This window comes from Terrapene carolina, unplaced genomic scaffold (assembly GCF_002925995.2).
Source record: "Terrapene carolina triunguis isolate 2854851 unplaced genomic scaffold, T_m_triunguis-2.0 Scaffold58, whole genome shotgun sequence".
NCBI classification, from domain to species: Eukaryota; Metazoa; Chordata; order Testudines; family Emydidae; genus Terrapene; species Terrapene triunguis.
In genome coordinates, this window is record NW_020664409.1 from 77,711,667 (window position 1) to 77,725,593 (window position 13,927).

The 13,927-nt window shown below is 38.2% G+C and overlaps 1 protein-coding gene across 5 annotated transcripts in view; it reads left to right on the forward strand.

Moving 5' to 3' along the window:
- The window catches only part of SPAG1 (sperm associated antigen 1), a 61,692-nt gene that overhangs the window by 12,974 nt on the left and 34,791 nt on the right, over positions 1-13,927 (forward strand). For 4 of the 5 annotated variants that reach the window (XM_026663400.2, XM_026663395.2, XM_026663390.2 and 1 more), the window contains exons 7-10: positions 1,031-1,136; positions 6,101-6,231; positions 6,985-7,091; positions 10,824-10,986. In XM_026663400.2, coding sequence (XP_026519185.1) covers positions 1,031-1,136; positions 6,101-6,231; positions 6,985-7,091; positions 10,824-10,986 — 507 coding nt within the window. The remainder of the gene's footprint in view (positions 1-1,030; positions 1,137-6,100; positions 6,232-6,984; positions 7,092-10,823; positions 10,987-13,927) is intronic. The other variant, XM_026663410.2, reaches the window with a different exon arrangement.

Consider the following 13,927-nt stretch of genomic DNA (forward strand, 5'->3'; position numbering starts at 1 on the left):
GTTGCAAGTTAATGTGAAGCTTAAGGCTTGCTTGGATCAACCCTGAATTGGTCTGCTGAGAACTTTATTCTCCTTCTCAACCATCCAGCTTCCTTCCTCTGATGACTTGGCTTCCCATCACCTTTCAACATGTTGACCCATTTCCTCAGATGGCCAGATAATAGAAGCTTGTCCTAGCAAAGCGAAAAACAGGTTTTAGCCCAAACAAATGATCCTTCTGGAGTGCTAGTGGTAGTTATTCCAAACATGCTAGCTTCTACTACAGATGCAGAAGGATCAATTGTTCAGCTGAAAACGTTTTTCTACATAGTTAGTTTATCAAAGTGAAAGCACATAGTCTTCTCTACCAAAAGAGAATTTGAAATAGAAATAGCTTAACAATAAGTTTAATGTTTTGTATATATTATACTGTGTGTTTAATAATTCATAATGGAAGAAAATTGCAAAGACACTAAGCCCATTGTTTCCTGCTTGTTGTATATAATGTATATACAGAGAGAACTTGTTATAGGGCATCCCAATGCTCACTTTATTTACTTATTTAAACTCTAGTATAAGCAACTAAGATTTTATTGGTGGCATGGAGGATGGCAAGGGTCTTAAGTCTTAAGCCAAGAGGCACAGATTTTTCAAGTATTCCTTTTCGAATGCATACTCAATTTTGTCTACCCTTGGACTCTGTTCATCCTAGAAAATTTCAGTACAATTTTTCCACTGAAAAGAGTCTCGAAAAATGTGTTCTAGTCACTTGAACGTTGCTAAATACAAAATATCCACATAAAATCTTTTATCCTGAAATATACACATACTGATAAAGTTTCCTTTTTTTATTTCACTTTTGGAGTTTTCACACTTTTTTTAATAACATGGACCATGTCTTAATAGAGAGGTTGTCTTGTGGTCCACTCTTTTGATAACTTTTAAAACCAATGTACACAATATAATTAATTTAAAATACTTCTGTGTTAAAATGTCATATTTTGCATCTGTTAACTTTTAGATATAAAAACAGCAAACTATTATGTTCTAGGTATGACTAAGAAAGAGAGAAATTTTATTGCTAATCGTGAAAAAGAAAAAGGTAATGAAGCCTTTGCCATTGGGGATTATAAAGAAGCAGTGACATATTACACTCGGTGAGTTAATGCCATGTGAACCATTATTTAAAACTTGTAATTATTAATTAATATTATGTATATATCAATCTAGTTCAGGGTCTTTCTTGTTGAAGCAACAAATGATCAACTTTCTAAAATGGCAAAAGAATTTACATTGGGGTATCTCAAGATTCTGCATGTTGATTAACGATGTATAAGCAACCAGGAAAAATGGGTGAAGAGTGAGGTGGCCAAATTTGCAGATGACACAAAACTATTTAGGTTATTCAAGGCTAGAGGAGACTCCAGAGGGACCTCACGAAAGTACCGTATATACTCGTTCATTAGCCTGTTCATTTATAAACCAACCCCCCAAGACGGTTAGGTAAAAATAGCAAAAACTGTAAGACCCTTTCATAAGCCGACCCTATAGTTCAGGGGTTGGCAAACTTTGGCTCCTGGCCCGTTAGGGTAAGCCGCTGGCGGGTTGGGACTTTTTGTTTACTTAGAGCATCTGCAGGCATGAAGCTCCTCAGCTCCCAGTGTCCGCGGTTTGCCGTTCCCAGCCAATGGGAGCTGCGGGAAGTGTCTGGGAACAGCAAACCGTGGACACTAGGAGCTGAGGGGGGAGGGATGGGATGGCTCAGTGGTTTGAGCATTGGCCTGTTAAACCCAGGGTTGTGAGTTCAATCCTTGAGGGGGCCATTTAGGGATCTGGGGCAAAATCAGTACGTGGTCCTGCTAGTGAAGGCAGGGGGCTGGACTTGATGACCTTTCAAGGTCCCTTCCAGTTCTAGGAGATGGGATATCTCCATTAATTAATTAATTTTTTTATTTATTTAATTATTTTAATGTAATCTAATGAAAAACCTGTTGTTGTTGTTATAATAACAACTGAACAAATATGTATTCACCTTCAAAATTACAGTCAATATTTAAAATCAGTAAATGGATATTTAAAACAAGTAACTTAGAACAATATGAGACTTTAAAAAGTCTTAAAATCCTTCAAAGTCTGAATCAGTCTCTGATTCACCAAACAGTTTATTAAACTCGGCTTCAGTCACAGCTGCACCTGAATTGTCATCGTAGATGTCGGCAGTGTCGTCTTCAGACTCAGATTCCTTCTCATCATCAGCCTCTGTTGTGTCATCATCAAATATGGCATCATCTTCTGACCCGTCGAGTACATTGCTGATACAGCATTTCCTAAATGATTTTTCTATCATTTCCAAGGGAATGAACACCTACGCGTCCTTGATCCACTGGGCAACCAGATTGATTTCGGGCTTCATAAGATTCCCGCCTTTTGTCAACTTCGCCATGCCTGAGCACATCCATTCAGACTACATTTTGTGTAGCCTGTCTTTAAAGGGTTTGTTTAGGCAGACCTCAAGCGGTTGTAGAACTGAAGTTAAGCCTCCAGGTATTACAGCCAAAGTAGTTTTCATATTTTTGGCCACATTTTTCACCTCTTCTGTCTTGTGTGCCCTGCACATGTCCGAAACGAGCATAGCAGGTTTCTTGAAAAGTGCTCCTGGTCTCTTATTCCACACTTTTTCCAGCCATTCATTAGTCCCACTTTCATCCATCCATCCCTTTTCGCGTGCACGTACGATGACACCAGCAGGAAATTTCATGTTTTTAGGCAAGGTTTTTCTTTTAAAAATAACAACAGGAGGGAGCTTTGATCCATTTGCCAAACACGATAAAACCACTGTAAAATGGATTTTTTCATGGCCAGTGGTTTTAATTAAAACTATTTTTGAACCAACACTGGTTACTGTTCTGTTGCTCGGGAGATCGAATGTCATTGGTCTTTTGTCCATATTTCCTATTTGTGACAGTTCAAATGCATATCCCTTTCGATATTTTATAATAAACCTTTGGAAAGATTCGATTTTTTTCTTCCAGATCTCTCGGCAGCTTTTGCGCTATCTTTGTTCGCTGACGAAGACAGAGACCATGACGGTTCATGAAGCGAGTACACCAACCCGCTGATGCAACAAATATTGACGGCTTTACTGACTTGTATTTGTCGTCTTTCGACATTTGCAGAGCATGCAGACGAATTCCAGTTCTAGTGACAATGTACCCATTTTGTCAACATTCAACAACCCAATTATTGAGATCTTTCTCTAGTTCAGGAAATGAAGCACACCTCGTTGGACATTTTTTCTTGCTTCTTGGCATGTCTTTTAGTGTTTTATTTTTTCGCCATTCTCTTACTTGCTTCTCATTGATACAGAATTCATGAGCAGCGGCGCAATTATTGTTTGCTTCTGCATATTCAACAACTTTAAGCTTGAACGCTGCGTGATAAGCAGACCTTTTTCTTTTGATTTCACCGTTGTTCATTTTAAATACTAGTATGAAAATAGATTATTATTGTAGTTATAGATTTTATAGGACTTTATATAGGAATGTCACCTGCTTTATCATTGTCAAATTATTATTGTTCTTTGTTTATTTCAAAGCAGCCCTGTAGATTGGCATGTCTTTGGGGATAACAGGCTATTTCAATTTTATTAGAGATTCCTTTGATTCTGCATGTTATATTTTCATATTGGCTCGAGACTTATGAGGTCCATTGGTAGAAATGCATGAAGAGATCAAATTACACAGTAGTGGACTGACACCAGTGCTATAGTACTATCATTCATTGTATGTTTCTGATTGGTTTGTAAGGCATAGCATTTTGTGAAATGCATTGGTCAAACGTCACACAGATCTGCAGCACTGCTCTTTTAGTATTCCTTTCAAGCCAGTCTAGTACACTAAATAAAGCCTTTGCAACTTTAAAAGGCTGCAGTATTGACATCAATAAATGAGTCGGCAAACTTTGGCTCCAAGCCCCTCAGCTCCCATTGGCTGGGAACGGCGAACCGTGGCCACAGGGAGCCGAGGGGCTCCATGCCTGCAAACGCTCCAGGTAAACAAAATGACAATGTATTAGATATTCAATTCAATGATTCCATAGAGTTTAAAATCATCAAATTTTGGTGTAGACCCGTTTATAAGCCAACCCCTGCTCTTTGATGTGTCATTTTTTTACCAAAAATATTTGGCTTACGAACGAGTATATACAGTAAAAGAACTGCATGATGCCAAATGAAATTCATTGTTGATAAATGCAACATGTTATGTATTGGTAGGAACAGTTTCAACTAGTAATACACACTGTTGGGTTCTAATGTAAGTATTAACTACTTAGGAAAATGACGGAGCATTATTGTGGACAGCTCCATTAGAACATCCTCTAAGTGATCTGTACTGGTCAAGAATGCAAAAATATTAAGATTGGGATACAAAATAACGCTGGGTTTCCACAGGATCTCTTCCTCCTTAAGTGTACGGGATAGACTATGCTCTGAAAATGAATCCTGTTGTGTAGTGAATGAAGTTGTTGTTGTTTGTGGGCCTCCTGCCTCATTTGTTACAAAAGTTGGAAGATGTGTGGCAGGGAAATGCAGGAAGATAAAGTATAGTCTTGTGGTTAAGGCAGTCGAATGGTACTCTGAAGTTGGATTCTCACTTTGCCTCTGCCACAAATGTCGTGTGTGATGCTGAGCAAGTCTATAAACCAAAATTTTCACAGGTGGCCACTGTGTGTTCCTCATTTTGTGGTTATGCAACTTGCAACACCTAGTCTGATTTGTGGAAGTGATGCTGAGCACTCACTGCTGCAACTGAAGTCAGTGGGAATTCTGCTCTGAACATATAATTGCTTACCATTTATTAGCACATTAAAAAAAAAGTCAGGCCCTAGGTTTCCTAAATTGGACATCAAAAATTTGTGGACATTTTGGTCTTAATTTCTGTGCCTCAGTTCCCTATGTGTAAAATTTGGATAATTATACTACCTCCTCTCACAAGGGTGTTGAGAGGATAAATCTGTTAATGTATGTAAAGCAGTAAGACGCTATGATCTCACAGAAAAGTCTATGAGGAAATTAATTCTGTATTCAGTGTAGAATGGTTTGCAATAAATAAAGTGTGGGGCTACATATGAAATGATGAGGATAAAAATAAATATTGACTAGATACCCATTCGGTGAACATCATTCATCCTTTACACTGAATGAGGCAAAAATAGTATGTGATCACATAATTAAAGTAGTAATCATAATGCATACACAGGCAACCTTAATTCTGGTGTTTTCTATCTTTTGAGTGCTTGACTTTGGAACCTTAATGTTCTTTTACTGTAGTTTTTTGGGGTATAATATGGATATCAAGAACATCCACAGTTGCATTATATAAGATATTTATTTATTTGTTTGTTTATTAGAAGGAACATAAGCTCTCATTCTTCAGGGCCTGAGCTAACCGCTAATTTGCAGGGTTAGAAGAAACTTCCCCACATTTGACCACAATGTTTTGTTTAGTTTTTATTTTTTCCCACCTTCATCTGAAACATCTGGCATTGGTCAGAGACAAGATAGTATGCTGAATGGACTATTGGTCTGATCCAGTATGGCAATTATTATTTACTTAAGTTTATAAATTCATAAAATTTGAATAAAATGTGTTTTAGAGTGGATTGATAGCAATTTTAAGTGACTACAGTCCTATCTAGTATACAGCCATATAGAATAAGGTCACTATAACCTGATTATTCTATACTGCATGTCCATCTTTTTTCCTCCTATATACCATCTATCCAGCCCTACCACTCCAAATTGAAAATAAAAAGTAGGTTTTGTTTTAGTCACCATAATTTACAAGAAAGATTTAATAAGAGACGAGGAGCCTCAAAGTTCTCTAAATTGTTTTAAGAGGTGCATCACTTTTGTACAGAGCATGCTCTGGTGCAGTTCTATGTTGCCATGATTTTAAAATAAATTGATCTTGCATTCTGTTTCACAGTCCTCTAGTTGAAATTGCATTGCTTAGTGATTTTAATTTTATTATAACTCTTTACAATTTAAAACTAACTTTAAGTTTTTGTATACTTTTGTTTTCTTTCTAGCATACAGCTCACTTTGTCTTGTCTTTTGCAGGAGCATATCAGTATTGCCCACTGTGGCAGCATATAATAACAGAGCTCAAGCAGAAATCAAACTTCAAAACTGGCATAATGCTTTCCAGGATTGTGAGAAAGTGTTAGATTTGGAGCCTGGCAACCTAAAAGGTGAGATGTAAACTTGCATTTCTCAGAATTTTATTTCTAGAGAAAAGTCTTTTTTCGGGGTGGGGGGCTGGGGGGAAACACAGGCCTGGTTTATCATCCATTGACATCAATGGGAGATCTTTCCTTTGACTTCAGTTGTCAGACCTCAAATGTGGGGAAAAATAGTCCCAGATTAGCTCCGCCTATGCTAGTTTAAATGGCAGTTTGGGGATTTGTACAGTTTTGTCCTGCCTATCTTTGATCCAAGATCCTAAGATTGGGCTGAAGTGACAATAGGATGATGGTGTGTGGTCAGATCATGCTTTCAAAACGATGATTGTTAGCCACATCATATTGGTGACATGCACTGTCTCCTAATATTCACAGAAAAGCACCTCTTTTAACAAGCTTAACAGCTGCATTAAAACAACAGTGAAAGGTGCTTGGTGCATGCTTTCTTACTAAGATAAGTATTTGTAAATAGCTAACTAAACTTCTATGGAGAGAGTGGGACAAATTGGAAAATTATTAAGAGGAATGATAATTCATGTATCACCATATAAATGTAGGGTATGACATATCAAATTATGTGATTACAAAAAATCAGTAACTTAATACATAGCCATTATGAAGTGGATGCAAGGCTTTATGAAATTTAATGCAGAATTGTTTTGTACTCCACATTGTACTTTCTCTGATTGAATGTGAATTAATTGTAGTCTGCAGTATAATTTAGAACAATACAATATAAATAGTGTGTTTGTTAATTTGTAGCTCTTATGCGCCGTGCCACTGTACACAAGCATCTACAGAATTACCAGGCAGCTATAGAGGACTTGGCCAAAGTATTACATGTTGAACCAGAAAATGCCATAGCTAAGGTAAAGACAAGTAACTCTGTGTATTTCTAGAATGAAGGTGTGTTTATAGAACAAGATGCATGTTGCTTGTATTATGTGTTTGATGTAAGATAAAAGTGATATACTATAGTATTATAATGGATGTATATCTAGTCACTTTTTATTCAGGCAAACACCACTGAAAAGTTCTGTTTGGCTCACTGACTTCACTTTTCTGAATGAATTTACTTTATGTTGAGGTCTGGGCTTCTACTTTTTTATAATGGCAAATACAGTATGAGATATGAACCATAAAAGATTCTATCTTAAAATACTTGTTAAAATGTTAATATATAATACATATTTTAAATGACTATTTTAAAAAAAGGACCTAAACAATATAATCCTGTTTGTGACTACAGATGAGATGGTAATTATAATAAAAATGTATGACTGATTTATGTGCCTAGTCTTACAGTCCAGTGGGTCTCAAACTTTTTTTTTCCGCGAACCACTTGAAAATTGCTGAGTGTCTTGGCAGACCACTTAATGATCTTTCCAAATGTTGTTTGTACCATTAGCTAACTATTGTAAAGTGCTTTGGATAAAAGCGCTATATAAAAAAAACCCTTAATAATAATTAAAGTTTTTTTTTGCTCTACAAATAAAAGCACACAACTCACATTTTAATATCAGTAGTCTTATCTTTCTAATGCAATGGATGTGCCATCTCTCCCCTGCCGCGGTAGTCCCTGAACTGGGGCTGGGAAGGAGGGGGGTCTCTCCCCGGCAGCTGCAGCCCTGGAGCTGGGGAAAGTCGCCTCTTTCTCTGGCCGCTGCAGCCCTTCACATCCCAAATTCAGCACACACCCTCTTCTCACCCCACTGCCCGCTCCCACCTACACCCTAATCCCCCCAAGGCCACCACCTCACATGTGCGTCTTCATTCCCGTAGAGCCACGTTTGTGGAGCACCCTAATTAGGTGGGTGGCCCTTCATTCTCTCGTGTGGCTGCCCAGGTGCGCACCTTAGAGGGAACTATCCGTGGACCACCTGAATGGAGTGTGGTCCACAGACCACAATTTGAGAACCTCTGATATAGTCAGTTGTAGAGGAGGCATTGCTGAATCATTTCTGAGAGTTCTTTCCAAAAACTAAAGCTTGTTATCTTGTCTCCTTACCATTATTAATATTTACATTTTACTAGGAATTATCAATAACAGTAAAAATTAAACCTCAATAATTCACACTTTACTGTTCTGCTTTCTCTGTATTTCACATACACACAATGACAGTCTTCCTCCTCTTCTCAGCAAAGATTTGGTAGAAACAACTGTGGCTAGATCTGATGTTACTAAGATTTCATATCTCCTTGTTTAATTTTACTTATTAATTTCCCAAAATAAGGAGTTTCCAGTTATTTTTATAGGCTTTAATGTTCTGATCATCCAATAAGGTTCTGAGCATCTCTGGAGATGTGTTGAGCACCGTCAACTCCCATTGACTTTCATGGGTTGGAATGCACCAGGCTACTTTGCAGCCTCACAGGATCAGGCCCTAAATCCACACACAGTATGAAAACATAAAACTTACAGAATAAATTCATAACAGTTAACCACCCTTGTCTCCAAGTCCCGAAGAATAGAATGTCCTTTCCAGTATGCCCTTAAAGTCAACAAACAAAGGGTTTTGTTGGACCAGGGTAGAAAGTTTGCTCAAGAACTGAAGTTCCTTCACTGTCAAGGCCCAGCCTGCAGCCTTCTTGTGTATACCAGGAGGCTGTTGGCTTGAGTGCCGTGACTAACCATCAGTGCAAATTAGCAAGGTTCTATTGTGCCTCAATCTCATTACAGTAATTCCTCGCTTAATGTTGTAGTTGTGTTCTTGAAAAATGCGACTAAGTGAAATGATGTTAAGCGAATCCAATTTTCCCGTAAGAATTAATGTAAATGGGGGGGGTTAGGTTCCAGGGAAATTTTTTTCATTGCCTGCTAGTATGGTACTTTGTCCACTACTTGCGGGATTCTCTGGAAGAGCAGCCCATCGTAGCTAGTGGGTGGGGGCTTGGAACCAGGGTGGTCCGGCAGCCCCCCATCAGCTCCCCTCCACCCCCCGTGCCTCCCACCCACTGGTGGGCCCCCCGGAGCAGTGCTTCCCCCCCTCTCCCCCCCCCCATGCCTCCTGAACACAACGAAACAGCTGTTTCACCACGTTCAGGATGGGGGAGGCGCTGATCTGCGGAGGCCGCGGGCGGGAGGCGCTGGGTGTGTGTGTGGAGGGGAGCTAATAGAGGGGGCTGCCAGCCCACCCTAGTTTCAACCCAAAACAATGTTATAAGCAAACATTGCACAACTTTAAAGGAGTATGTTCCCTAATAGATCAGCGACGTAACAACGTTAACTGGGACGACGTTAAGTGAGGAGTTACTATCACAAATCTCCACAGTAATACAGTAATGTTTTCTTAGGATTAAATAGGAATGTGGCAAATGATAGAAAATGCAAAAAGTTAGCCAGAAAATTGCTAGATTTTATTTTTGTTTGTGTGGTAATGGTGACATCAAGTCGTCATTTAGGTATCAGGTAAATCACAAGTTCATCATTTCAAATAAAATTGTTACTTTGCTTAACAGCACCATTTAAACATCAGAAGTTAAACGAGCATTAAGTATTAGAAAGAGTATAAGATATTGCACTCATTTCTTTAGCAGAATAAGGTGTTTTGTTTTTTCTTTTGAAAACACACTTTCTCTTACTTTTCTTTAGTAGAGACTTAGTGTAGAGAAAGTGAGTGTAGTCAAAAATGTGTGTAATCCACAAAGGGGCATTCTCCTCTGGTAATCTCAGAATGTCTATGGTAGGTTGAAGAAAATCTATACTCAGGATAGCTCTACTCAAATGCAGCATTTGCTTTGCAGAGAAGTCTTGCTTTAGCATGTTTTACAATTGGGTTAATTAAGTTAAGTGGCTTGCCTGAGAGTATGCAATTAATGACTCATTTGATAATGGGAACAAAGTTCTTGAATTCTAATAATTAGCTGTAACCTCTAGGACATATGTCAAATCTGGCCTTTTAGAAGCTTTTTACAAACAGAAATTAGCAGCTTTAGAATTCCTCTGGTATTTTTCATATAGTTATGATAATGAAATAAATGGGAGAATTGTAGCTCTTGTAAGACCAGCATTACTTTTCATCAGTCAGCAGTGTGCTTCTGCTAGACTCTGCAAGAAATTATCATTTCCTATGGTTGATCCTAGCTGTTAGTTTAACTATTTGAAAAGAAAACAAAAGTCCCTAGCAGACATTGGGCTCTCTGTACTGTGGATTTTGATTAAACTATTTTTAGACCTTTTCTAAAGTTCCAGTGTAGTAATCCATTGTCTTTGTAGACTGTGCCAGTTAGTTCCATTGTCAATGTTGCACTGTCTACACACAGAGGTAGGTAGACACAATCTATGTTCCAAAGAATTTATTAACAAATGGTACCTATGGATTTGTATAATATGTATATGCAGTAGGCATTGGATATAGCATTGGAATGGCAGCCAGAAACAGTTTAGTCCTAATCCCAGTTCTGAAACGGACTCACTATATAGTCTTGAAGTCATTTAACCTATCTCTGTTTTCTTATTTTTAAGGTAATACTGAGTAATTATTTCAGAGGTGTGTTGTAGGCATTATTTAGACAATGGAAAGTGCTTTGCAAAGGTAAAGCACTATCTAAATGCTAATTTTTTAAAGACTTTTAAAATTGCTATTATTGCTATACTGCAGAAAAATCTGTCAGATATTGAGCAGAAGCTGAAAGATTTAGAGCCTGTATCTGAGACTCACACCAAAGGAAAAAGAATAGTTATTCAAGATATCGAGGAGTCGGACGGTGATGAAGAAAGAGGAGGAAACGGAGAAGAACATGAAAGTGGCAGTGGAGATAAAAGTAATATGTTTGTCTATGTAATTGTTACCTGGGATACTGATCTTGGCAATTTGAAGGTTTTAAGCAGTGTGAATGTCCAACTCTCACTGTATCTTTAGCCCAGTTTCCCCACTCCCCCAGCTTTGCAGTGGCACCCAAGGCCACAGAACCACTTTTTAATTTATTTTTCCCACTCTTTTGAGGATTGTTATCCCATTTACTTCCAGTATGGCTTTCCATTACCCTGGACTACTGGGTCCTTGATAACTGAGAAGGACACAGCCCTCCAGTTAAATGTTATGGTGCACCTCCATACCCTCCCCTTTTAGGCCTTTATGCCATGTCTGAATTCTCTCTCTGCTCAATCTGAGTCTTTTTTAGAGATCCTTCTCGCAAGTATTTTACTATGAGAACTTGTTGCTTTCCTGTTAGAGATTAGAATAATAGGCAAAGTTAAAAGGGTTACATGGTAATGTCTTGTAGCAGGTCATTTAGCCCTCATTTACTCACTTTGGTACCCAGTACATTTATTTTTTTTTGTCTCCCCCATTCCAATGAATTTGTTCATCTCATCCACCTATTGTACCTTGTCTTTTTTAGATTATAAACTGGCACAGGGACTGTAATTTATTATTTGTTTGTACCTTGCCTAGCACAGTGGGGTCCAACTTGGTTATGGCCTTTAAGCACTACTACCATATAAATGTTAATAATAGCTCTTCCTTAGTGCAGTTTAGGAGGAAAGACTGCAATTGTCTCCATTCCCATGGCTAGTACACAGGCTGTCATTTGTGTAGGATTAGATTTCTCAAGGTGACCCCAAATGCTACAATCTTTCCTCAGAACTGATTCTGTGCTCTTCATCCTCAGAATATTGTCTTCCACAGTCTGAAAATAACAATTGATATAAAAGAGAGACAAAGTGGATGCGGTAATATCTTTTATTGGACCAGCTTCTGTTGGTGAGAGAGATAAGCTCACCAACAGAAGTTGGTCAAGTAAAAGATATTACTTCATCCACCTTGTCTCTCTAATATCTTGGAACCAACGTGGTTAAACAACACTGCATACAATTGATATGAAGTATCTGCTATTCTAGCTCATCTGTTAATCCTGCTTTTGCTTTGCATGTGGCACCTTGGGTGTTCACCAAGCTCTTGAAGGTTGGTATCTTGGTTCCTGTCTCCTCTGCCAGGTGTTGTATGGTAAAGAATCCCAGAAAGAGTCACTTTCTTCTGATGCTGACAAGAAACTTCATTAGAACAAGGGAAAAAGAATTATCCCAAAGCTACTCTGTGTCTCTTTCTGCTTTACTGTAGATCTTCTGCATAGAATCTTCCCATTCCCTACTGACTGGATTCCTGCATCAGATTTAAGAATTGGTATTTTCCTCTCTTCTTATTAGAGAATACATAGAATGCTCTAGGTCTGGGCTGATGGCAAATAAAATGATCTCTTCTATGTCTTGATTACTCAAGTCCTGCCTGGTTTGATTAGGTAATTTAAAAAAAAAAATTAAGTCAAGGAGATGGCTGTAAGTCAGAGACGCGGAAGCAGAGTGAATACACTGAGAGTAGAGTAAAAAAAGACGTATCAGAGAAAAAGACAATTGAACATTTACCAGACCATGAAGGTGAAGTTAATGGTTATCTAAATGGTAAAAAAAAAGAATGAAAGCAATGATCTAAAGAAGGAGACCTCCAGTTCACATGGGACAGAATCTTCATCCGCTGGGAAAAGCATTTCTAATTTGCTTCCTCCTACTGCAGCAAAACTGAAAAGTGAAGGAAATTAATTATTTAAGAATGGGCAATTTGGAGAGGCTGTGCTGAGGTACTCAGAGGCCATTGAAAATGTCATCAATTTAGGTGAGTTGTGATACCTTATGAAAAGAGTAGAATCGCTATTATTGTTAAAAGAACCACAGTTTAACCATCATAGCCTATCCACAGATTTCTGACAGAAACTGACAGGCTGGAAATTCATCTGTGATAAATAATAGTCAATTTACAAAATGAGTCACAAAAGGTACAATAGAGTCATTAAGTAAATTAAGTCAGGAACAACTTGGGCATTATAGATTCTGTATTTTCATATAATCTTCTGAAATATTGACTAGTTTGCACAATAGGGAATCAATACTTAAAGATATGAGGGCATGAAAAATTCTTGTGGGATCGTTGGGCACTTCTGCATGTCAGTTAAGATAAAAGGAAAACCCAGCATCTAAGCTGATGGTACCAAGGCATACAAAATTATTAGAGGGTACAGTTGCCTTATTGATATTTTCAAGGGTCAAAATTTCTGTTACATAAGAACAGCCATACTAGGTCAGACCAAAGGTCTGTCTAGCCCAGTATCCTGTCTTCCAACAGTGGCCAATGCCAGGTGCCCCAGAGGGAATAAACAGAACAGAACATTTGGTGACCCCTAGTTCTTGTTTTATGAGAAGGAGTAAATAACACTTCCTTATTTACTTTCTCCACACCAGTCATGATTTTATAGACCTCATATCCCCCCTTAGTCGTCTCTTTTCCAAGCTGAAAAGTCCCAGTCTTATTAATTGCTCCTCATACGGAAACCGTTCATACCCCTAATCATTTTTGTTGCCCTTTTCTGAACCTTTTCCAATTCCAATTTTTGAGATGGGGTGATCACATCTGCATGCATTATTCAAGATGTGGGCATACCATGGATTTATATAGAGGCAATATATTTTCCATCTTATTATCTATCCCTTTCTTAATGATTCCCAACATTCTGTTCGCTTTTTTGACTGCCGCTGCACATTGAGTGGATGTTTTCAGAGAGCTATCCACAATGACTCAAAGATCTCTTTCTTGAGTGGTAACAGCTAATTTAGCCCCCATCATTTTATATGTATAGTTGGGATTATGTTTTCCACTGTGCATTACTTTGCATTTATCAACACTGAATTTCATCTGCCATTTTGTTGACCAGT